The following is a 26,939-nucleotide window of genomic DNA, read 5'->3' as shown; positions in this document are numbered from 1 at the left end:
ACATACATTTTTATTTTGATAATCCATTTGTGAAGTTTCATTATTGGGGTAACACAATTTAAGGTACAAGGAACTGCTCAATTTAAAAAGAAAAATATCTGAACACAATTTTGACATATGCAGTTGCTTGAATATCAACATTCAAAAATATGGCTCAAAAACTTATTCAAGAACTTTCTGACATAACTTTCAGACAACTTCATCAAGTGTACTTCATTGTTTTAAGAAGTCATTGAAATTTTTGCAGAAATTGTAGCATAAGAGATCTTGATGTCTTGTCTGGGAAAAACGTTGTTATAAACCATGAGAACAAGTCCTTTGATTTCAGGAAACTACTATTAGTTAATTGGATTAATACTTTCTGTAAAACTGGATACAGCACATATCTAACTTCTTGAGGCATTCTAGAAAAGAATTTTCTAAGTAAATGGGTAGTGTATTACAGAGACAGTTTTCATCTTAGAGTAAGCATGCATGTATGGTTTTTACAGATTGCTTCTTCAGTTTAATAAAAGCAGGTGCTGTGCCTGCAATTTCAAAAGCCACTTATAATGCTCTCCGTATAACTCTTGAAGCATTACAAAGCAAGATACTAATATTTCTTGAGCCATCACCAGCAAGGTAACTAAGCAGTGCAAAGATATTAGTATTATTTTTAAAAAAAATTATGTCAGAGTAGAAAAGTGACTGTTCAAAAGGCATCGAGCAAGTGAAAGGAGAGCACTGGCATTTAAGAACATCTGCTTATCATCCTTGAGAACACACCTACAGTCTTAACAACTCTCAAAAGCATCCTGATTCTTAATCATCTACCTCTTGTAATTGCAAGGAGGCTTTTTCCCAAAGAGATACAAAGAAGTTGATAACATTTTCATCTCCTTATTGACATGGCTTTCAGCAGGAGTGATAATAAGGAAACTTGTTGTGGATGTTGTCCCCAGTCCTCTTCATCCCAGCACTCTTGAAGTGCTCTTGGAGTGCCAGAGCCATCCTTTTACACAGGCATGTTCAATAAGGTGGCTCCTTAATCTAGTGTAGAAAATCATAGTGCTTTGGCTATCAGCCATTGCAGAGAGGTCACTGTCATACTGATCTTCTGGTCAAAATATTGTTGCATCCTTTACATCTACAGTTTTGGCAGCAGGAGACAAGCTTGCTTTTGCTTTTGCTTTTGCAGAAGAGTGCATGGAAAACAGTCAGGAATGCTACTGCTAAAGGCTGATTTCTCAAAAATATTTGGATGCCTAATTCCTCTTGGGGACTTAAGCCAAAATTAGCATATTTTCCAAATGTTGTTTTGTACCAGGTGTGTAAAGAAACTAGAAAAAAAAGAGCAATGACTACTATTAATACAAATGGCAATGCAAGGAGTTGGCATGTGATATGACCTAAAAATAGGAGACTATATAAATACATGCTCATACTAAAAAGTAGTCTGTCTTGTGATTAGTGTGACCATTTCAAAATATTTCCTGTTGTCACTGTATAACTCTTAAAAAGGATGGATAGGTTTGAGCTGGTGAATTGCTAGATGTCTTTCTACTAGTGCTGGTAAAAAAAATGATAGATTTCTTTTACAGTAAAGAAACAGGTAAACAAAACTAAATAACAAGCCTTAGGGGTTTTGTGTAGGTTAGCTCATATCACGCTGTAACAGAATTCTCTAAAAACTATCAGCCTATGCAGTACAAACACAAGAAACTTCTACGTGTAGTTTATAGTACATCCTAGAAGCATCTACAGAGATGGTGTGGGAGTGCAGGGAGGTTTGAACTGAGGAAATTGCTTTTAAAATTTGGGGGTTTTGTTTAATTTTTTTTTTTCAAGAGTTTCAGAGAATTGAAAGAGGAACCTGCACTGAGCAGCTAGTCCTAACTTGTACAAAACTTTCCCCACATAATGTGATGAAACATATTTTATCACTGCACTCTTATCTTTAGTATCTGAGATGTTAGGGCACTATAGTTTGCTCATCTTCATGGATGGATGGGGTTAGAAGGGGTTTGGAGAATTTATTTTACCTTTCCAGCCTCTTTTATGGAAATGTAATACACAACCTTTATTAAACCACAATCCTCAAGAAAATGGATTTATTTTAAAGCTTAAAACTCTGCTTTCCTTTTCTTCCTCTCTCTCTCTCTGTATATGTGTATGATGATCTGGCAAAGTGAGACAGAGAAAACCACAGAGAAAAAGAAAGGATTCTAAAGCTGCTGTCCTGAAGGGTACATTGCCTTTATGTTTTTTATAAAAGTCTTGCTGAGATATTAAAATAAAAAAGGACTCAGGCCTGTTTCCTTCAGATCCCTAAATGAGTTTCAAAACACTGGCCTTTTCCATCATTTGCTTGCCAAACCACATTACAACCCCTGTGGGCTGGACTGCTAAGTGACTGTCACAGGCAGGGGTGACTCCATCTCACATGCCCCAGCGGGCCCCTCCACTGCCAAGCTGATTCCACATGGAGATGCTGTCTGACCACCACATGCACATGCAGAAAGTGTGCTCGGATTCCAGATGATTTCAGAAAGGCTAGGGAAAGCATAGCCTTGGCAGCTCTGTGTAAAACCACAAGATGGCCCTGAGCCCCTGAACTTCGCAAGAGCAAGCACGAGCAATGAGTTCCAAAACAGAGCTGGGAACTAAGTAATAGCAAAAATTAAATAACCTCCACTATTCTCAGAAAGAGAAGTGAGAAAGTAGGTGGTGCTGATCTTCCTTCACAGTGGGCAGGGGAGCAGGTTGCATTTTCAAAACCACTGTCCCATCCCTACTCCTTGGGGTTTCAGAAGAGAATGTGGCTGCTGTGGTGGCTGCAATCCCATTTCAGGCACTGCTAAAGCGTCAGGTGCCTGCTAGTGAAGGAGCTCCCAGCAGCATTTCTCCTTTGAGATCTATGGCACTACAAGAGAGTAAAAAAGGGAACCTGAACCTTTCAATAGGGAAGACCTCAAGAGAGCCCAGTATTCAAGCTTGCCATTTTCTGCCAGGTCTCATTTCTCATCAGATATTTTCATGTATTATGCACTTACTTGGGGCCAACAAGTTGTATTTTTATGTTATATTGATGCTAATAGATTAACCAGCTCCACAGAAAGTTTTTGATCACTGGAGCATGTTTCTCTGCACTACTAGCTCACAAGAAGGTTCCTTGGTGCAGATTTGGTTTGTGATAGCTGATTTCTCCCCATCAGTTCCATGAGGTTCAGGGTTTTTCTAGTTAAGCAGCTGAAGTTGTAGAAATTTATTTGCAATAGGCTACAGGCCAAAGCTCTTCCCTGTCCTGATGGCGAAGCAAGAGACCCCATGTCAGTGCTCCTGCTGCTGCAGAGACTCAGGATGGCAAAGGTCTCAGTCAAGAGCTGCTAATCTTCATCTTGTGAGGAGCTCGCCACTGGATCTTGAACGCTTGGCTTCCACAAGGAATCACATTTGTGACACCTGAACACATACATCACACCAGAGTGTATTTTCCCAGTTTGGTTAGGGGTACTTGAAGGGTTTTGTTATTTCTGTATTGTTTGGTCTCACAGCTGATTTTCCTATCCCAAGCACATCACTGCCACATTTACCATCCTCATTATGTGATTGATGATGCAGTCCTCCAGTCACATCCTTCAGCCCATGGAAATTTTGTTTCACGTGTTGATGCAGCTGAATTGTTGACTGGATGTGACACAAAGCTTCCCATAACGCAACAGTACTGATCCTCCAGCAACACGGCCCGTTTTGGCTGGGCTGTATCAGCATGTACCCTGGTCATACCATTCTTAACACTCACTTTCTTTCATCAGACTTCTCAGATACCTAAACTAGGTCAGATTCCCAGCTGAAAACCAGAGTAATCAGCCTCAGCATTTTTACTCCTTTTATGTAACTGCGTTTTTATGTACCTGGGGTTTTTTTGTGGCTGACTGTTTTACGTGATGTGCTTCATACACTTCACATGTAGACACTGTTTGTCTGGTTCCTTCCTGGACTTAATACCTTTTCCTGTCCTTTTTTTTAAGACTATAGAGGATTTAATAACATTCCCACCACTAAATATGTGTCATCCTGAACGATATGCTTTCTTGTGCCAGTCAGCTCTCTCTACATTTTAGTTTAAAAACTGTAACCTTAATTTTTAGTAACAGAAGCCTGGTTTGTTTTAGTTTAGGTCACACCATATTTTCCTGAATAGGTGCCATTTGCACCAAAAATTTCCTTTATTCTTAAGTACGTCTGTGTAATTTTCCTATGCATGTATTGTCAAGTTACACACTAAAACTGCAGGAATCTGGTAATATTTCAGAGCACATCACTTAAGAGATCTCTAGCACTCATAACAACCCATATTTTGTCTCCAAAGAACTGTCTCCTACTGCTCTATTGTTATTCATATCTTATCAGAGCATAACTGTACCAGTTATCAAAATTGCCTCAGAACACAGCCTAGTTGGAGGACTGCAGCTTGGGGTGCTCCCCAGGGGTCAGTACTGGATACAGTCTTGTTCAACTTCAAGCTGCCAAGTGCATATCAGTTTAGCTCCTACAAGAGCCCCACATCTCACATTTTTCAGTCAAGACTGTTTTCATTACTGCTGATGTGAGAATCCTTGCTACACAAACACTTTTATGATCACATAAAACTGACTGTAGGTTTTGACACACAGGTGGAAGAAGACAGGTACAGGTACAACCACGCACGTGGTCCTATTCTGTGCCAATTCATTTTCACATAGAAGCTGACCCAGTCATTTTAAAGTAGCAGCTGAGTGGTTCAAGTGTCAAAGGGGTCAATCATGCTTTAGGGGACTGGTTCAGATTTGGACAGAATTCAGGTAATTATGGGTGTCCAGGAAAACAGGATCTGAATCAACAGGATGTTTAAAATGGGCTGGAATCAGCTTCAAACACCTGCCTTTACTGTGGAAGTGACTACGTATGAGAATGTTACAGTCACTGGAGATCTGCCTAGTACAATCAGTGGTATTCCCATTTTACAATGCACCCTAAAATAGACACTTAGATTTCTATGGATGATAAACCCACAGCTGTAGAAAAGACCAGGCAGGAAAGGTGCCAGCTATACCCAAATCTTGCAACTTTGTACTACTGATGTGGAAAAAATTTTGAAGATTCATATAGATCTTACTTAACAAGGGGAACAATAATTCATCCTGTATTTACATGTCACCAGTTGTTATGGATCTAGCAAAGGCTTTTTTGGGCAAGTCTATTTATTTAGGAGGTAGAAAGAGATTTTGAACATACTAAGGCCTACTAGTGGAAGTAGTAGAAGAAGGCCCATCTGATGACAGCTTACATGCTCAACCAAGTTTTTTGATACACCCCTAACAATACTGTTTCCAATTTCTGGTCACAGTATTTTATACAGATGTTAGAATTACCCTCCATTCTTTACTCAAAACATTTCCCAAATACCATGCCAAATTATCCTTTCAACTACACCTGCAAAATTTGGTGGTCCATTCTGTTTACGGACTTCATCATATGCTAAATCAATCCACAGCTACAGATTGTCATATCCTTAGTGCAAATATGAGAAAAAGCAACATCTGAGGTATTTTTCTTTTTTTCTTCTTCTTTTTTTTTCTTTTAATCTAAAAAGATAATCTTCAAGAGCACACATGCAGCTCTACCTCAATTCCTTTGTAGACTGAACAGGAGAGAAAACATTCAGAAAGAGTTTCACAGAAAAGAGAGATGAAAAGATAGAAAGTACAGATTTCAAATAGGATATATATATACACATATACACACATGGTTTTATATATATATTTTTTATTGTAAAATGCCTGTTTGACCATACAGATTCAATGTAAGACCACCAAGTTTTCTGAAGATTGAGGGATTATCTCTTAGGAATCTGTCAAATGGTCTACCACAAGCACCTTGTACCTAAATTCTTTTCCTGGAATTTGAGGTCAGAAAGGAAATGATCAACTACACCTTTTTCTCTGACTTTCACAACAGCTGTGTGAGGCAATTATTTGCAGTGGGAAGTGACTGCTGACCAGAAACCACTGTCTATCCATTCTGGACATAGGCAATATTTAAAAATTTAAAGTTGTAAAGGAAATCAGCTCATGTGTTATTTAAATTCCAACTTGATCTGGCAATTTCCATGGTCAAAGTTCCATAAAAACATAAATCTTCATCATCTTGCCATAACTCAAGGGCAAGGTACCTGCAGGAGGACCCTCTGGCACAGGATAACTCCACACCACACAACAGGATGTCTGCCAGAGTAGTTAAAAGGAGCTTTCTGTTTGTCGACCATCTGACAAAGACTGTGACCCACTGAAGTGAAGGTTCCCTGCCAGGTGTCAGTAATATTTCAGGAACTGCGTGCATGCTCTTCCTCCACAATATGTGCAAGATTGCATTGTTTCACCAAGAGGCAAGCTACGTTGTGCCGCTGGGATATGACTGTATGCACATGAGCAATGATCACAGAGGACTGTAAGTCCTACAGAATGAATGTCTCAGCTCTTATGTTGAACTCTTATGTTGCCTTAGCTTTGCTAATCCTTTCTAAAATATCAGCCTTGAAAAAATTAAGCTTACTAAGTCTGTGTATGTAGGAAAGGTCAACATATATATAATATTTTAGCTATTAACCCATAAATTGGAACCTCTTTAAACCCAGTTTAGGATGCTTACTCTGAAATTTAAACCAGTTTAGAAAATCTATCAGTGGAGTTATTGGTTTCAATTGACCTAAAGTTTTGCTCACAGAATTTTTAAAAACTCTCTTGGGCACTGATAAAGAAAAGTGCAAACTGCTTCATTTTGTAATGTAACTATCACTTGAATCATAAAACCACACTTCAGATGCAGAGATTGCAGTATTTGTCAATACTGGCCCACAGACTTACTATTTCCAAAAACCTGACTGCTGCAGAAACAAACTTTTTAAATGCCACATTGATGAGTTTCACACTGAACTGGCTTATTAACACAGACGATAGCGGCTGTGTTTATGCAAATCTTATCTAAATTAGGATGAACGTTGCTAACACCAGCACAGAATCCTGACACTGATGATTTATGGTTAGAAAAGGTGAAGGTTTGAATGAATTAAAATTCAACTATCAGCAAAACTGCACAGTCCAGGACAGACACTGCACAGTCCAGGAAATTTAAAGGTAGCTATGTACAGTTAATTTTACTGCTTTACCTAGTTCTGAAGATTCCCTTGTGGAGTTTCTTTGCCTGTCATCTGTATATTTAGACTTCATACTTAATAATACTTTTTGATTCAAACTTGGAATCTGCCTACCTGCACTCTCTCAAGCTGGAGAACAGAAACACATCTTAGTAAGCAGAAATGCTAGGATTATTTTCCTTCACTTTTGAATAAAGTTCCTTTTGTCTAGACTGATACAGCTAACAGATGGAGGCATGTACCCTCCACTACATGAAAGCTGGTAATGCCTCTATATTTTCTTGCTGAAAAAAATAGAGGGCTTTTTACCTCTCAATGTGAAATCTTTGTGGAGAGAAGACACTCTTGTTTTACCTTGTCCTGACTATTTGAGGTTAGAGTTGTAACCACCATAAGGTTTACTTTGACTGGGTATGCTAAGATAAAGACTGAAGTTTGTCTCCACAAGAGTTTTTGATTAATATACTAGTTATAATGTAAGTCTTTCATTGTAAAAAATATGCTATCTTTTGCAGTGAAGACATACATATGGTTTTCTTATGTCCTTTTTCTGAATAATCTTTGGTGAAAAATAACAAATAGACAATACTTTTATTTTTCTAAAGCTAAATAGCACAGAAGGTCAGGAATATTGCAGCTAGTTAGATGTTTTCAGATTCATTCTGTTTTCTCAGAAATATTTTCACACGCAAGTGCACAGAGGGTAGAAGTCATATTTCCAAAATGTATTTATTCTTAAAAGAAGATAAAGTAAAGCCTAGCATCAAATAATGCCTTTGTGACAATATTACAGGCTCTGCAACAGTTTCAGATGTTTGCAATAATGTTACTCAGAACAAAACAAGTGGAAGAAAAAAAATCAGCAAAAAGGACAGGGAAGCCCAAATACAAAGAAGTTTCTTAGAAGACTTGGGTTCACATCTTGACTGAGTGAACCAAACTCATGGCTGTTAGAGAAGTTGAGATGTAATCCTACAAGCTAAAATTTGCATGAAAGTTCATTGCAAGGATGAGAAAGAATCATCAAGGCAAAACCTGCAGTCTCTTTTGGTAAGGCCCATGTTCAGTTTAAGAAACACACAACCAGAGATGAACTCATTTACATTCCTCAGTTTGGTGAACTTGAACATTCACTGAAGTGTTTCTCTGAAAAGCACCAACAATGCTTTAGGAACAATAACTGAGATGTGTTACAGAAGGGCACTTTTCCTTCTTGTTCCTCATATTAAAACCCCTTATTCTATCTAAATATCAAAGTGTTTTTCACTTTTCTCACAGCTCAAGATGACTGGCTCCTGACTCCTTGCCTTCCTGGCTCCTTCTTCTCCTCATACTCAGTCTACAATAGAAATTAAGCATCTGTTTTCTGTGCTTGTGTAATATTCTTTCATCTTACTAGTAATTCAGACAGTCCAGGAGGGGTTGAATACCCAGCAGGAACACTGCACTCTGACAATTCCTAAGTTTTAACCAGTTTTAACTACAGGTAGGTAATCATAAACTATCCTAATCCTTTAACTCTTGTTACTGATTTGTAATAGTATTAAACTGAGTAAACAAGAAATAAAATAAGTTTAAAAAATTCTAAAAAGTGCTCTTTTGAGAAAAAACAAAATACATTCTTCAGCCACACTTGCATTGATTAAAAACTATTAATATGATTTTCTAAGTGCTTACAGTAAAATCTGTGCTTTCACTTTGCCTCATTCTGAATCTGTTTTGAATTGAATTGAAATTGCATTTCAGTTTATTTTACCTGTAATCTGAAACATGCCATCCTACACTCTTCAGCTAGAAGGGTGTCTTTCCGAAAGTGTAACAATATCAAATAATTAATGAAATAAGACCATTTTTCCCTATGCAATTGCACTTTGACAGGTAGTGAACCAAAAATTATGAAACAGAATAAGTTTTGAAAGGCTTTCTGCTTCATGATACATTTTGACATTTATTTTTCCATCTCAAATCACAAAACAAATCACAAAACTTTTTATAAATTGGCAATTCTTGTTTTCATTTGGCTCACTGGCTTTTCAGTCTTTTTCACAGGTGCACTTGACATTGAAAACAGGAAGATAATAGACGTAAGAAAGAAAACATACCAGTTTTTTTAGTAGTTCTCCAAAAAGAAAGTAGACACATCTCTACTGTTACTCTTCCATAGCAAAGAAATAACGCAGTTCTCTTGCAATTTTTTACTGTGTGATTTTCAGTACATCTTTTAATGTTTTATTTGCCATCTTTTGCCAATCGAAGGGAAAGGAATCACTATTCCAGTCAAAAAAGCACTGAGCAGCTGTCACCTTTGTTTACAGATTGGATAAAAACCTACTGAATTTCCAAATGAGCTTTCTGTGCAGAGTGAAATGACCAGTGAGCACAAAGAGTAGCAAAAAAATCCTACATGGATTTTTTGTGTGTTACTCCAGAGGCTGTAGGTGCTTAGTACCTAATATGAAACTAAAATACATCCATCCGCTAAATGATTCAGAAATGAAGCAAGCAGAAAAGCTTAAGATTTCTCTTTCTGTGTCAGAAGCTTGAGTACTGCTGTAACTGTCAACCAGACTAGATGGTGTCACTTGAAGAATCCTTATTGAGTTTTTGTTTCAGTCTACTTGTATGTTCATTTGTCTGTTGCACTTTAAATAGAGCTCTCCCAAAAAAATAAAAACAATATATAAAAAGTATTTCTGACAGGGATATTTATGTAACAGAACTATATTTTTACAGATTATGCATATGAAATCTTAGCTGAAGGTGGATATTTTTAAATTATCCTGCAGCAAAGTTGGTCTTCAAGATAATCTATGCAAGCTTCAGTGATTTGAATTGTGTTGGAAATCTGAAATTGAAAGGAAAAAACTCATAAAACATAAGGGGACTCTAAACCTCTAAAGTGATATTCTTCTCTGTCTTATGTATGACATTTTCTAATTAAACCACAAGAGACAGACAGAGACTGTGGTTGCAGTGAGGGAAAGACATAAAGTTACCCTGAACAAAATGTAAATATAGCATTAACTAAACCCCTATAAACACAACAGTGGGAGAGATAAAGTACATTGAAATGGTACACTGTGGTTCTAGCAGCTTAACCTGGTGTCCTGGGTCAACCCCAGCCAGCAGCCAAGCCCCACACAGCAGCTCAGTTCCTCCCCCACCAGCAGGACTGGGGAGAAAATCAGAAGGGTAAAAGCCAGAAAACTCGTGGGTTGAGATAAAGACAGTTTAACAGGGAAATCAAAAGCTGTGCACACAAGCAAAGCAAAATAAGGAATTAATTCACTACTTCCTATGGGCAGGCAGGTGTTCAGCCATCTCCAGGAGAGCGGTAATGGTGACTTGGGAAGACAAATGCCATTACTCCAAATGTCCCCTCCTTCCTCCTCTTCCCCCCACTTTACATACTGAGCATGATATCATACAGTCTGGAATATCCCTTTGGTCAGTTTGGGTTATCTGTGCCAGCTGTGACTCCTCTCAATCTCCTATGCATCCGCAGTCTCCTCGCCAGTGCAGCAGTATGAAAAGCAGAAAAGGCCTTGGCTCTGTGTAAGCACTATTCAGCAATAACAGAAACATCTCTGTGTTATCGACCTTATGTTCAGCACAAATCCAAAACATAGTCCCATACCAGCCATGGGGAAGAAAATTAACTCTACTCCAGCAAAAACCAGAACACCTGGCCATTTAAAAAGCAAATCACCACAAGTAAGGGTGAATCAGAGCAGGAATTTCTTCTAGCCCAGACTTTCCTGAGCAAGGAATTCACGATTAGAGCCTGAGAGAATATGCCAAAAGGAAAGACAAAGTTGGAAGGAGAATTTTCTGTACTCCACATTTCCCCAGGAGGCTGTTTGCCCTCAAGAACGACTTACAGCATCAATCTTGTGTGCTTTGCATGCCCTCTTCTCCCCTGTAGAAGAAGACTCTAAAGGAATCACCACAACATTCTTCTTTTGCTCCTTGTGATGGGCATCTTTATCAGTGAAAACCATGCCAAGGTTTTTTCTTTTTTGGAGAGCTCTTGTAGGCATCTAACCACAAAGTCTTGTGTCTTTTATCTCCAATTCAAGAAGTGCCTACATTTGGAGGTACTTAGTTTCTACTGACGGCAACATTTCACAAGTGCATAAAACTTGCCTTTAGCCAGGCCATGAATGCTGACTGTTTTGTATTCTGCAGCATCTATGTGTGCATTTTTTATCTCCTTCTTATCAAGATGTCTATCTCATATTGGCCTTTTTAGCCACCAACGCGCTTGCAACAAGCGTGGGTAGTGCCTTCCCAAATCTTCGTTCGCGAAGCCCAGCCATGACTTGATTTGATTATCAAGATGTATTCTCAGAAAAAGCAAGTATAGAAGAAGATTTGTTTGTGATTAGGCCTAACACAAAACAAAATATAAGACTTATTCAATAGCTTTATTACCAGTGAGACAGATATAATGGAAATTTTCACCTATGCTGCTACCTTCCCAAGTACCTACAATTTCTATAGGAATAGTAACTAGGGGTCTGTGATAGCAAATATCTTTCACTTGCAAAAGCATATTATTAGAGCTCTGTACATACTCTGATATAGATAATTTTTTTCTGATTGTTTCAAGAAGTTTTGGGTTCTTAGGTACACAGAGGTGCCACTAGAGAAGGATTTTTGAGGCTATAAAGTTCATTAATAGGTATTTGCTATGGAAAGTTGAAATACAGAGCATTAAGGATTTTTTTCCAAGAGTTATGTGACAGCGAGTGCTTTTTTAAGTTCTCCTGAAAAAATGAAGAATTAGTTTCATTCTTGATATAGCTCCCCTGACAAGAACTGAATCTCCTTTGCAATGGATTTGGCTCAGAGGGCTTTTTGCAGTTGTGAACATCTGATGATCACTTCATTACTTAGACCAAGTTTGCTTGGTGTCAAGTGTGTGATATATTAGTAGCACATCTCTGACTACTTTGCAATCCTATTTTCATGTTCCTCTCCCTAGGCTTCCAACAGCTCAGCTAGAAGCTCCTGAAAGACTGGCAACATTAGTTAGCATCACTTGCTTGATACTGACTCTCACCACTACCGAATATTTTTAGCTGACATTTGAAGCACTGTGTCAAGCTGATCAGATCAAGAAAGAACCCCTATAAGCTGCCACTGAGCCGCTTGCTGCTGCACTGCGATTTTCTGGATTTGTGCTCAGGTGGTTTTGAGTTGAGTGCCTCCCTGCTGCACTACAGCCTTCACTAGAGACTTCACATTTGCCAAGTCTCAGGAACCATCAACAATTCTTTTGTGAAAGGTCTAGCAAGTTATTCAGTAAGAACCTCTGTCAGAAAAACCAATTTTTATCAGAATGGTTATTTCCAGCTCTAGAGTTTGCCAGCACCAAGGGCTGACCTCTTTGAGGGACTGATCCGTTACACTACTCATGACCTATGACCACACAAATTAAAGATCTTTTTTAACTAGATCTGAGGTTATGTGACACCAACTAACTGGCACCTATGTTTTTTAATCTGACCTCCTACAGCAGGTGTGTCTTGCAATCAGATAGCTGGATTAAACAGTGAAGGCGATCAGAGTCTACAAGCAGGACTGTGTGTCTGAACCTTCTCTCTGCCTGTTATTAAACATAATACATGTGCCCACAGTTATCAGTTGACTTTGGCCTGGCACCTCTTCAGACCCCCTATTGCCACTCTTCACAAAACTTACTCTAGTCTATCCTCTGCCTTTCTGGACATTCATTGCCATTTTCTTCACTTTTCAAGCCTGTACTTTTGTGAAACTGCATCCCTGTACTTGCAGCTTAATGACAAGTAGGCACACGTAGCACATTAAGGCATGGTTCTTGCTGCAGCTGCTGAATGCTACTTCGCTGCTTAAAATAAATAAGCTAAACCATAATCTATTACTTCTGCCAAGAAAGATCTATATATGCCAGACAGTGAAAGCATGGGTTTGCTTTGCAGGCTGCAAAACTGAAACTAATTTTGGAGAATTACAGGTGGTGGCAAATAAGACCAGCTGCAAACAGAACGTTTTAAAAAACTTACATCTTGCAGAAACTGAAAGTCAATAGCTTTTCTTTTTATTAGCAGAAGGGCTTGCTCCTTCTTAAGCCTGGTCCTTCAGCCTGTAAATGAGTCCAAACAACTGCAATCTGTCCCTTGTTCTCATGTTTGTTTTTTTCTTTATATTCGGTTTATATTATAAATATACCAAGAATAATGGATTGCATGTTCCTGTTGTGTGAAGAGGGGGAAGATTCTCTTGACCCTCACTGTGGGAACTTTCCTCGACTGTTAGTATGTGCCTGTCACATGCCCCAGGAAAGTGGAGAGCCTTGTGCCTGACCAGTCGGTCAGTGTCCTCTTACGGGACGCTTCACTGATCAGATCCTGCGAATCAGAGGGTGGTTCAACTGACTTACTCAGGAAAACACACCAACAGCATAAGGGAGACCCCTCAGCAGAATCTTCCCACTTTATTTGAGTGTGTACTGGCTGCTGGCAACTGCTGGTGTCTGTCAAGGGCTCACACTACAGTTTTACAGAATAACACACTTTATTATATAAAATTATGAGCAGGTTAGGTTGAAGATGGCTGGTGATGGCATCTGACTGCAAAAATGTATTTAAAGAAATATTGAGACAAGTTCTTATCCCAAATAAAGTATTCAGCACACACAGAGTACACTCCCGTTACCGCAATACATGTCCATGTCAAGAAGACAGGTTCAGCCCTCCGATTAATCCCCAGCAATTACAATGGAGCCTTCCTAACTTTCCCCCCTATTCTAGATTTACTTTTATACTATTTCTTTATTATTTAGGTGGAGCTTGAGTGACTTCAGTCAGAAATACCTTTGTTGCTGATTGGTGTAAAATTTTCCCACTTTGTTTCAAAAAAAATTATGAGGTGCATGCCCTTGAGGGGTGGTCATACCTTGGAGGTGGGTAACTTTGGGATGGAGGTGTGAGTAATATTACAATTAGGCTTTAATGAACCAATTCATCTGAGGAGAGAGATTCACCATGGAGCCTGGCTGTGGGGTCTCCCTCTGCTCCATCCTCTGTTCCATCCCCTTAGCAGGTGCTTGCTGTTGTAGGGGAATCATCGTGGAGCTGCCAACCACATTCCATCCAGGAAGTAGCAGCTGCATTTTACCCCATATTTTCTGTACCGCTATAACTTCTGTTAGGATGTGAATATAACTTCTAACTTTCCTCTCATTTTTATCCCCAGTCATCTTCCCACAGTTCTCCTTTCCCTAAGCTGAAAACAAAAACAACCAACAAAGAAAACTTCAGCACTTACTTTGAATTGATCACTGTTAGTTGGGGAGAAAAAGTCAGAAGATATTGTGTACCACAAAAATCAAGGTCTTAACACTAGAGTAGATAGGATGGACTTAGCTCATGGAAAATGTGTGGCCTAGTGTTCCATTTAATTTCAGTTTGTGATAGGTGATTTTCTTCATGTTACAGTAACATAAGAGGTGTGGTAATGAATAGACTGCAAAGGGGTCTGGACAGGCGGGATTGATGGGCCAAGATCAATGGTATGAGGTTCATAAAGTGAAATGCAGAGTCTTGCACTTGGGTCACAACCCCACGGAGCACTACAGGCTTGGGCAGAGTGGCTGGGAACCTGCCCAGTGGAGAAGAATCTGGAGATGGTGGTCAACAGCTGGCTGAACAGGAGCCAGCAGTATGCCCAGGTGGTCAAGAAGGCCAATGGCATCCTGCCTGTATTGGGAATAGTGTGGCTAGCAGACCAGGGCAGTGATCACGCCCCTGTACTCAGCACTGTTAAGGCTGCAACCTCGAGTACCATGTCTAGTTTTGAGCCCCTCATTACAGGAAAGACACTGAGGTGCTAGACTGTCCAGAGAAGGGCCACAAAGCTGGTGAAGGGTCTGGAGCACAAGTCTTATTAGAGTGGCTGAGGGAACTGGGGTTGTTGAGTCTGGAGAAGGTTCACAGTAGACCTTATCACTCTCTACAACTACCTGAAAGAAGGTTGTTGTGAGATGGGCTTCAGTCTCTTCTCCTAAGGGAACAAGTGACAGGATAGAGGAAATGACCTTAAGTTGCACCAGGGGAGGTTTGGGTTGGACATCAGGAAGAACTTCTTCACTGGAAGGGTGGTTAAACATTGGAAGAGGCTGCCCAGGGAGGTGGTGAAGTCGCTATCCCTGGAAGTGTCCAAGAAATGACTGGACTTGGCACTTAGTCACATGGTTAATTGATGTGGTGGTATTTGGACAACTGTTGGACTTGATGAGCTTGGATGTCTTTTCCAGCCTTAATAATTCTATGATTCTAAGGAGTAGAAAGACATTCAGCAGGGAAAAAGTAGCCATTCAAAGACAGGAAGAAGTGAGACTGGTAAAACACTACCATGATTTGGAGGGAGGAGAGAGTTTCAGAAGGTAATTTAATAGATTCGGTACATTCAGAGAAAATCTGACAAACTACTTAGTTCATTAATAGAAGGACTATGTTCTTAATTTCTGTGTTGATGTATTGCTTTTTTCACTTAACATTTCTCCTTTAGGTTTTGAAGCCAAGTGTTCATGATATGATCCAGCTGACTTACAGGAATCAACAACCCCCTTGTGAATAATGGTTAAAAACGGATCCCACCTCGATGCTTTGACGCTGGCAATGCTCCAGAATAAAACTGTCTCCATCACTCTCCCAGTTGTGTATACAGTGGTGGCACTGATCAGCATCCCTGGCAACTTGTTCTCCCTTTGGGTGCTCTGCTGGCACATCAAACCCAAAACACCTTCTGTCATCTTCATGATCAACCTAAGCATCACGGATCTCATGCTGGCCAGCTGCTTTCCTTTCCAGATTTCTTATCACTTCCAAAGCAATCACTGGAGCTTTGGCAAGACTCTTTGCAGCCTTGTGACTGTGATGTTCTACTCCAATATGTATTCTTCCATACTGACCATGACCTTTATCAGCATTGAGCGGTACATGGGTGTGGTATACCCCATGAAGTTGATCAAGTGGAGAAGAAAAAGATATGCCTTTGCTGCCTGTCTAGCTATGTGGATTTTCTTGCTACTAGCCTTGTACCCATTAGAAAGCACAGATCTCACCTATGAAGTGAAAGAATTGGGGATTATAACCTGTTTTGATGTCCTAAAATGGGATATGCTGCCCAACTTTGTAGCCTGGGTAGTCTTTCTCCTCACCCTATTTGTCGTGCTCTTCCTGATCCCTTTTGTCGTAACAGTTGGATGCTACATTGGCATCATTCGGAAGCTAATTCAGACATCGAACAGATATGGTAATAGGCAGAAGACTAGATCCATCTACCTGGCGACAATTGTCCTTCTGGTGTTCATCACTTGCTTTGCCCCCAACAACTTTATCCTACTTGCACATATGATCATCCGCCTATTTTATGACAGCAGTTTGTACCCTGCCTACAAGCTCACCTTGTGCCTCAGTTGCTTCAACAACTGCATAGATCCCTTCATTTATTATTTTGCATCCAAAGAATTTACCAGAAATTCATGCAATTGTTTCGGCCAAGGTACTGCTCAGTGACAGCTTAGAAAACAGAAGGGAAAGTTTATTCTCTGGCAGGACCGTGTCAGTCAGGTCAATGTCAAGTGGACCTATGGATGGGTTAGAGGGAGTAAAAGTCTATTTGCAAAGGCAGGAAAGTGTTTTTTAGCTTTAGACATCCCCAGAAGAAAGACGTGAGATTCACGAGTAAACAAAGAAGATATTTCCTTTTGAATGGCTACTCTCAAAATGCCTGGCTTTTGTGACAGAACTCAATCTGTACTTACATTGCACATTCTACTCCAGTACTTTCCGGTAAGAAATGGAAGTCTTAAAGGAATTGAGTTTAGTCAAGAAGGCACTGAAGCAAACTCAACATTAATAATTAGGACTAGCTTGGAAGTAGCCTACCACATGAGACCAAGGGATAAATTTAGGACAAAATTACTCTCAGGTTGTACAATAGGATTTAAACCAAAGACTTGTGATTCTCAGTTAATGTGAACTATTACTGTACATGAATTACAGCATACAGTGAAGCTGGGTTTGGGGCAAGGGGGTTGTTGTTCTAAGCAACATGCTCGGCTTTGGGTTGTTGGGGGTTTTTGTTTGTTTTGTTTTTGGGGTTTTTTTATGTATTGCTTTCTCTCTTGTTGTATTTCTATAAAAGAATGAATAAAAGTAGCATGTCATTTTACCATAGCCACTGTGAATTCACCCAGCAGTTTATCAGAACCAAACCACACTGACATTTGAAAAGGATAGGTTGACTCATACTATTTATTTCAATTTTATACAGTAAATATCTCTTGCAATGAAAGAAAAACTAGAACTAAAAATATTTGCAACTACTTCGCTGCTGAGTGGATTATATTTTAATTTCTTGAAGTTATTAATTTCTCAGGACTGTGGGGAGCAGTTTTTTTAAAAAAAAACCCAGATTTTCTCACATTAACATGTACTCTAAGCTATATGTAGAAGAGCCATCCCTCTTAGCAGAGAATTTAGCTTTATATAATGCATGGGCAATGATTTTATCTTCCTTACAGTGATGGTGTGGATTATTAACCAGATTTTCAGCTGGATAAACGAGAATTCAACCACAGACTGGAGAGTGATTTTGTACCAGCAGAAATCAACTGAACCCCCATCTCTATGGCCAGATGTCCGAAACAGACGTCTTTCAGGCAGGCAAACAGAAAGAAGAAGAGAAAAAGGAAAGTAAGGCATGAGAATGGGAGCTGTACCACATACTCTGATAATAGGTTATGGCAGGTGGATTGTGCAGTCCTGTGTTTGGAATGCTTCTCTGAAATATCCTTCTCCAGCTTATTTGGATATACCATGACATGTTTTTCTTTTAATTTTTCTCACATCTCAACAACTGCTTGTGTGCTTGGAAAGACAACTGAGGACCATACACTGGGGAAAGACAAAGGCAAAGTTTTTCCAGCCATATTTACAGCTTTTTACCTACCTCTGGCCCTCATTGATAGTGGAGAGCCAAAATATATCTGAGAGTGCTGGACGAGTTTCCCCTCACAAGTGAGACAAAGCTATACAGTATCCTTTTGCTGCACTGCAACACCCAGGGTCCTTAAAATCTGTCATTTTCTTTGAGTATAACATAATTAAAATGCAATTTTCCACCACTGATCATCATGAATGTGTTCATGACAGATGTCAGAAAACCACAAAATGCACCGTGACATATTTGTATGTCCTACCTTCTGCTAAAGTATCATCAGTTTTTGGAGAAGAATAAACATGAGTGGACCTAGTATTACTTTACCTGACTTAGTAAAGCCAATGGGAACATTCAATGTTTTGTGGCATTTCAAGTGATAGTTTTAATTATCTTCACATTTTCTGCCTACAAGGCCAGCCTCAGTGATACGTAAGCTGTCTAAACCTTCCCATCAATTTGTCTGGAAGATACCCTTCACCATCCACTTTCACAGAATTCCAGCTTTCTCACTTCTAAAAGTGTTTAATTGTTTTCAGCATTTTGCTGCAGCAGAAACTTTCTTGGAGGTTATACTGAAATCTCTCTCCCTTTTTTTTTTTTTTAGCATGCAAATATTTTTACAATGAAAACCATTACTTCTCCTACCCCTAATGCAGACTCTGTTTTATCTTGAACCTGATCTGTGAGCGTATGTGCCTGAACTGTAACTGACACCAAATAGAGCCAAAAGGGAGAAACCTTGCACTTTGGACCTCAACAGTTATATTTTGAAAAATACTGAATTGCTCCTTTTGCAAGAGAAAATAGATGGTCACAACTGACCAAAAATGTTCTTCTCTCCATCCTCACACAGCTCAACATAGCCCTTCATCTCTCTTCTGACAATGTTTAAAAAGAAATAGGGAGGATGCCTCAGGTACAGATTCAGGTACATCTTCATGCCATTTCACCAACTAGCCTCTAGTTACCTCAGATTAGGCAAAATTCCCATTTGGGTCAGCGGGACTGTTCCTTGAGAAAAGAACATAAAAATGAACCAACAACAGCAATCTTTTGAGTCTGATGGTGTATACTGTGAAGGCTTGGAGGGTTTTTATTAGAGAGGAAGAGAATAAATTATCTTTAAAAGTGGCCCAATATACTGTTCTTTGATCCTGGAAACACATTCTTCTGGGGCATCATAAGAACAATGACTTCTGCCTTCATTGGACAGTGGGTGTGAGTTGACATTCACACATACACACACACACACACGGATATATACATATATATACACACACATAAATGTAGATTGCAATTTGTGAGGTTACTGAGAAGTTCATGTCCATGTTAGCTTCACTTTGGAGAATATGGGCCCTGGGCAACATGCTTACTTGCTTGCCTCTGTAGTTAATGTAATTTTACTGAGAAGACAAGAATGCTTCTGTTTGTTTTGGAGGTTGGAGGGGTTTTTGTATTTTTGGTGGTTTTTTTTAATTGTCTAGAAATTTAATCTATGAATGTGCTTGAAATTTTGCGTACATATAATAATAATAATAATAATAATAACAATAAATGTGTGAAAAACTTCCAAGCATAGAAAAGGGTAGAGAAGCCAAGTCATGGAATAAAATTATTCTGTTTCACATTGTTATTGTGCTTTTCTTAGATTTCTATATTGTTTTAAGTCTGTTATTTTTCCCATGCATGAAGATTGATTTTTTCTTTGCATATGTGTTCATATTTTTCTTTTTTTTTTTAATGTATATCTTAAAACTTGATATTGTCATAGACCCTTCACACAAATTTTAAATGTATCAATACTTGAATAAGATGTTGGCTAACTTAAATCCTTCTCTGTGCCCAAGAGGTGCACCAAATACATATATTTTTAAATTTCAATGCATTTCTGAAGTGGTCTGGCAGTCAGAGCCCATCACACCCCCGGCCCAGAGCAGGGCACTGGGGGAAACTGGGCAGGGACAGTCAGGGTTGGTAGTGCTAGATAATAGAATATCTCAAGTTGGAAAGGACTCATGAGGATCAGAGTCCAACTCCTGGCCCTCTATAGGACAGCGCCTGGAATCACACCCTGTACCTGAGAGTGTTGTCCAAATGCTTATTGAACTCTGTCAGGCTTGGTGCTGTGACCACTTCCCTGGGGAACCTGTTCCAGTACCCACCCACACACTGGGTGAAGAATCTTTTCCTAATATCTAACCTAAATCTCCCCTGACACAGCTTCAGGACAGTCCCTCAGACCCAATCACTGATCACTAGAGAGAAGAGATCAGTGTCTGCCCCCCTGCTTACCCTCGGTGAGCCTGCAATGAGGTTTCCCTCAGTCTCCTCCAGGCTGAACAGACCAAGTGACCTCAGTCGCTCCCCATACGGCTTCCCCTCAAAGCCCTTCACCATTTTCATTGCCCTCCTTTGGACGGTCTCTAATAGCTTAATATCTTTCTTAAACTGTGGTGTCCAAAACTGCACATCATATTCAATATTGTTTATGTAGGATCTACAAGGACTGGAAAAGATCAAGATAATGGCATATGGGATGATCTAAGACAGTGATATAAAATCTTACAAGTTAAATAGTTTAAGACTGTTCACCTCAGAAAAGAGACAATGTAAGGTAGGAAAAAGGTCTACAAAATCCTCAATGAAGTGGAAAAGCTGCTTTGGATGAGTTTCACTGTCTTTGCCCAAACAGTAACTTGAGAATTACATATTAACTAATGAGATCCAGTCTTCTTGCAAGTCTTTTAATATTTTTCCTTAAAGTCTAAGCAGCTGGAATATGTTATCAAACAAGAAGACTCTCAAGTCTCTTTAATTATAAAACAAGAAGTTCAGAGCTGCCAGACAAAATACCTTTCTAACTTTTAGCATAAATACCTCAACTCCCTTCTTGACTGTCTTAGCTCATGATGATGCCCTGCAGTCAGTCTTTTTCTTTTCCTTCTGCAGAAATTTTCAGCACACAGAGTGTCTGGTCCTCTTTCCCTGGTTTCTTTACCACATGACCCGGCTCTGGCATGGCACAATTACTCATATACAGAAAGTCAAGTGCAAATGGTGTCCTGCTGGGAGTTACCAAGGCTAATTGTCCTTTGAAGCTTTTCCTGTTATGTTCCAAAACCTTAACTGCTGTTGTTGGATATGGTGAAGTACCATAAAAATGGAGAACAGTTTTGTTGAGTCCCTTAAATCTGTAGAAATGTAAAGGTTTTGCTCCTCTGCTGTATACCTGAGCAGCTTTGTCAAAGGAGAAAGGACAACAGACTTAAGGGAGGTATAAGCAGATTCAAGGAAGAGATGGGAGAGGGGTCGCAGAAGTAACATCTGTGGCTGGACAGAGAGATACTCTAACTGGTAGTCTGCAAAGAGACACAGAAAGTTAGTCTCTGTATTAGTCTCTCTGCAGTTAGAGAATGTCTGTAAATAATTTTCTTCATAAACAGCCAGTTTCATTTTAGAAACATGGAGCCTTTTCAACATAAAAGCTGGAAGCTGCAGCAAATCTCCAGATCTCTGCCATAAGGAAAGGAATCTGATTAACAGACATATAAACCACTACCTAGATACAGAGCAAACATCTCATAGAGGGACTCAGATCTCTGGAAACGTGAGCCTGCCATGCACAAAAGGTGCAACTTATCTGATCAAAATAGATATCAAGTGTTGCCCTAAGCATCTTATTGCTTGGCAACATTCATGTTGACTTCCTCCTCTGTTCCCTAAATTTATGTGACATCTGCTTTGATTATTGGTTGCATGCAGACATCCAGGTGTTGGTAGATCTCTGTGCCATGGACCCACACCACAAAAGCAATGTTGGTATCCCAGGACTGTTATCACTTTCTTCTTGACAGCTGAATTGTATTTTGCCATCTTCATGCTTGCAACAGCAGGTTGTTTATCTGAAGTAGGCTCATGACCTAGGAAATAATATTCCTGGGGACCTCAGCAAACATTTAAATAGGCCACAGGTCTTTCTCACTTCCCCAGATTCATATAGGTTCAGAAAATAAAGGATAATATATAAGTTAAATGACTGGAAGCCTCTTCCCCTCAATTACCTCTACGAAGAGTCTGTTCACCTTCTCAATTAGAAGCTCTATACAGAGTGCAATGGCTTTGTCTCCCTCAAAAAGTTTCAGCACTGTAACACTGATGGTTTGGTTTCCCCAGTTCATCATTATTGTCAACAGGCTGATATTTTTATCTTCCCCTATTTCACCTTGCATTCCATAGTAAATGCAGAATGCATCAGCATCTCACCCTATTTGCATGGGGTAATGCAAACTACTCTGTACAATTACACACAAAATGTCCGTATGTTTTAATGAGGCAATTGTTCCCATATATTGCTGCTAAAACTAAACCTTTAAACAAGTACAAAAATAAGATAAAATACAGCATATAATTTTTCTTAAATTGATAAATCTTATCAGACTGAGAGGATAGAAGACAAAAATAAAGACTTTATTCTGACACTATCTAAGTTTTTATTTCCACATCCAATAAAGTTATTTGGGTCATAGGGTAGAATTATTCCTGTTCTTAAAACCATGAAAATTTACAGTGGCCTTAACCTCTGTGGTAAACATATATTATCACCTATTAGCATGCTTATGATAGCTCTTTCTAGCTTCAATATCAGTGTATCTCTTTCAAGATATTGCTAGACCTATTGTCATTAATATCAGCTCTGATTGCCCCTAAATCATAGAATCATAGAATCAGCCGGGTTGGAAAAGACCTCCAAAATCATTAAGTCCAACCCTTGGTCCAACACTGCTGTGGTTACTAGACCATGGCACTAAGTGCCATATCCAGTCTCATCTTAAAAACCTCCAGGGACAGAGAATCCACTTCCCTGGGTAGCCCATTCCAATGCCTGATTACTCTCTCTGTAAAAAATTTCTTCCTAATATCTAAACTAAACCTCCCCTGCCAGAGGTTAAGACCATGCCCCCTTGTCTTACTGCTGGTTACCTGGGAGGAGAGACCTCCTTTCAGGTAGTTGTAGAGAGTGAGGAGGTCTCCCCTGAGCCTCCTCTTCTCCAGGCTGAACAACCCCAGCTCTCTCAGTCTCTCCTCAAAGGACTTGTGCTCGAGTCCCTTCACCAGCCTCGTTGCTCTTCTCTGGACCTGCTCCAGCACCTCAATATCCTTCCTGAACTGAGGGGCCCAGAACTGGACACAGTACTTGAGGTGTGGCCTCACCAGCGCTGAGTACAGGGCAAGAATCACTTCCCTGGTCCTGTTGGCCACACTGTTCCTGATCTAGGCCAGGATTCCATTGGCCTTCTTGGCCACCTGGGCACACTGCTGGCTCATGTTCAGCTTCCTGTCAATCCAAACTCCCAGGTCCCTTTCTGTCTGGCTGCTCTCCAGCCACTCTGTCCCCAGCCTGTAGCGCTGCAGGGGGTTGTTGTGGCCAAAGTGCAGGACCCGGCACATACATGTACATACGGATAGACAGTAATATTATGTAATCTTTATAATTAAAACTAGGAATTTGAGCGTTTGTGGTGTGTGGCCTTTAGTTCTTAAAAGTTACAGCTTTTTAGAGCTGACAAAAATTGTGATCAAATACGTAGGAAAATGACGATATGCACTGCCCTCTGGTGGAGATTTAGATAATAAACATAAGAGTTCCACAAATGTTCTCGGCCTTGGAGCCTCAGAAGTTATCTTCCAGAAGAGCTGGGATTCCAGTTGAGACAATAAATATTTTCTTTTATGCATCTTATTTTCATTTTCCCTAGCTTTATACCGTTATCTTTTCAGTTATTGTTATACTCTATAAGCAGAAGGAAGAATTGTTTTTCACACTTAGGCAACTATATGTTTGCATCTTACATCATATATCTGTACACACATTTTTTATAAACACACACACATATATAGCATATGCATGCTATATAATATATACATTATGTACACGCACACTTTCCCCAAAAATATTTTACAAACTTTTTAATATTTTTTTAAAAAATAAACAATTCACCATCAGTGGTCTTTATAGTCTGCTCCGCTATTTCTTTTTGTCTAGAGATTATGTGAGTGTTAATGGGAGAGAGACCAGGGTAATGCCGCGGTTAGAGGTGAAACTGCCTGCAGAGCACAAATCAGCCATGTGACTTATTTAAGAGAGCTTCATGGATTCAATATAATCCACTGCCCCTCAAACACACAAACACACAGATATCTAGGGATGTTGTCAGCAAACACTTACCCTCCTGTCCCACTGATTACAGGCTTATTAGCCACTGCCCAGTCTTCCCCTCTGAGGCTGCTCGTTGGCCCTGCACTAACAGAACAGAGAAGGCAAGATGCAGATCAGAAGTTGCTCTCAGCAGCAGACATTGGCTGTGGCAGCAGCTGGGAAAGTCAGCACTGGAAGCATATATAATGTATGTAATGCTGCTGCTATGTCATGTAAATTGGGATGTGCTTGCAGCACAACATTTTAACCTGAGAGAGGCTATAGCACACATTTGATATCAGGTGGAAACTGGCAGGAAGGAAGCATTCTTTTTTTTTTCTTCTACCCTACATTGCTGCTGTGGACCTGGCAGCTCGTCCTCTTGGACAACAACCCTGTCATTCTGTGCTCCTCTTGCTAGGATTTAGTTGTCTTCACACGGAGATTTTTTCAAGGCTCTAGGCTTCTCCACTTTGCAACACCTTTCCTGTGGCAGAAGCCACAGAACCGGGCAGATACATTTTCATTGGCAGAAAAAGGCTCCTTGGAAGACGTTAAGTCTGAGCTCTTTGAATTAATGAGGCTATCCTAGAAAAGCCAAGCTGCCCTGTGAAAGGTGAAATGCTCATTCCCTTCATAGCAACTTTATAGCTAAGTCCCTAGGAATCACTAACTTCTTCACAATGGACAGGCACTGTTCCCCAAACAAATTGATCCTGTCCTTGCACAGGTGGCTCAGACAAATAATACACCCCGGTTGAAATACATACACTCATTGCAATACATATAAAGGTAGGGATAAATATTTGATGATCATAGTGTTCTTTACATGCTTGAAAGTGTTACTGTGATGGTCACAGAGTAAATGCATAGGCAGAAATGCAGAGAAGTCCAGAACAAAAATATTGAGGAGAGGTCTCTGCAGTTCAGAGCTCTAACTGTTATTTTGCTTTTGTTCAAAATACCTTGGATATTTGAAAAAGTCAACAATTTCATAAGCAACCTTGGACAAGCTAATCTTTGACTAGCACAGTCAGCTACGACAGAAACTTCTCTGATAACAGCTGGTGTCATTGATCTTCACCTCGGTCATCTCACTGCAGCCTCACACTTTCTATGTCTGACTCTTGCAAGGCTGCTATGGAGCAGTTAGTAAACACTGCTTTTCAAACCTCTCCCACCTGGAGCAGTTTACATGATGTGGTTTAGCTTTTCACACAAGGTTGTTTGGTTTGACATTTAGACCAGCATAAATAAGATATAAATAACGTAAATGAAAACACGTATTTCAATAGGTTTGTGGGTTTGTCTTTTAAATAAACAAAATCACTATTTATCCTGTAAGTTTAACAGAATAACAAATTTAGTAATTACCACTCCTTAAAAATAATAATCGAAGAGTCATACCTCATTTTCTTCACATGAGAAACCTCTTTTTTTGGTTTCCATTTTCAGGTATTGTCTGAACTTTCATGGAAAATTGTTGATGAATTGTTTATATTTGAAAAACAAATTTAAAAGTTCGTAAAATATTTTTGGGAAATGTGAGTGCACATATTTATCTTTCATTTATTTATTGGTTTATTTATTTATTTTACTTTCAGAAAGTCTGTTGTGTAAAGCAGAAGAGCAGCATACAAGCAGAATTCAACCAAGGGAAACAAATCTTTCTTGTCTTACTCTTCAGTTAATGGGATGCCACACCTAAGACAGGGAAGTTATGTTGCATCTCTAAAGGCTGTACTGGTGACTGGAGACAGATCTGCATTTGTTCCTGTCTGCCAAAACACGCTGGCAGAAACAGAAGGTGTTCTGTCATGTCCAGTCTCTTCTTTATACATTTACATGGGTTGGGATAGAGTCACAATTTCATTGCTCCGTTGCAGCTTCACACCAGTGGAACTATACTGGAAGACTGAATAAAATGAGGAAAAGAAGAAAATTGAGCCTGTTGGTTTGAGATGGGAAACTTTGCATTATTGTCTTATTTCTCTGGAGTGTCTGATTTTAGTTTACCATACTTGTTTATATCCCATACAAAGCAAGGTGTATGGGATAGAAAGATGACTCTGGGTAAGAAATGTGTCCCGAATTCTAGGAACATCCATACAATTTCAATTTCCCTTTCTCAGGAAAGGGTCAGTATTGCGGTCATGTTCAAGGTGTATATGTATTAGGATTTACACTTAAGTTAAACTTGCAGGATTGCAATATTTTTTCAAGAGGAACAACTCCATATCTTTGCCCTGTGTGTGCCAGGAAATAGGTTTCTGTTACCTGATGAGATCCTTGTCTTTTTATTCCATTAAAAATTATATTAGTATCATATGAAAGATACTCCGGTTTTCATCTCTGTAGCATCTTTCAAACCTTCTTATTAGCAAGGAGCAGTTTCACAGTTCACAGCCCTGAAAAATGAACAGTGAATTTGTTCTGACATGCTCTACGATAACCATAGACAGTGTGTGCATGTCTGCCTGCTGGCAGTGCAATACATGCTCAGCCTTGGTGCTGGGAGCAGCTGGGGCCACAGCAGCCTCACCTCCATTGGGCTGTCAGATTTGGCAAGCCCTAACA

The 26,939-nt window shown here is 39.6% G+C and overlaps 1 protein-coding gene across 1 annotated transcript in view; it reads left to right on the top strand.

Moving 5' to 3' along the window:
• The window catches only part of P2RY8 (P2Y receptor family member 8), a 30,813-nt gene extending 13,497 nt beyond the window's left edge, over positions 1-17,316 (top strand). The window contains 2 exon segments of the mRNA XM_032679481.1: positions 15,728-16,694; positions 16,696-17,316. Of these exon segments, the coding sequence (XP_032535372.1) occupies positions 15,796-16,694; positions 16,696-16,867 (1,071 nt within the window). The 5' untranslated portion in view covers positions 15,728-15,795 and the 3' untranslated portion in view covers positions 16,868-17,316.
• Positions 17,317-26,939: the final 9,623 nt, after the last annotated feature.

The sequence above is a fragment of the Chiroxiphia lanceolata genome, chromosome 2, assembly GCF_009829145.1.
Source record: "Chiroxiphia lanceolata isolate bChiLan1 chromosome 2, bChiLan1.pri, whole genome shotgun sequence".
Lineage (NCBI taxonomy): Eukaryota > Metazoa > Chordata > Aves > Passeriformes > Pipridae > Chiroxiphia > Chiroxiphia lanceolata.
The sequence above is the reverse complement of the archived record's forward strand: the minus strand, read 5'-3'. Positions and strand labels throughout refer to the sequence as shown.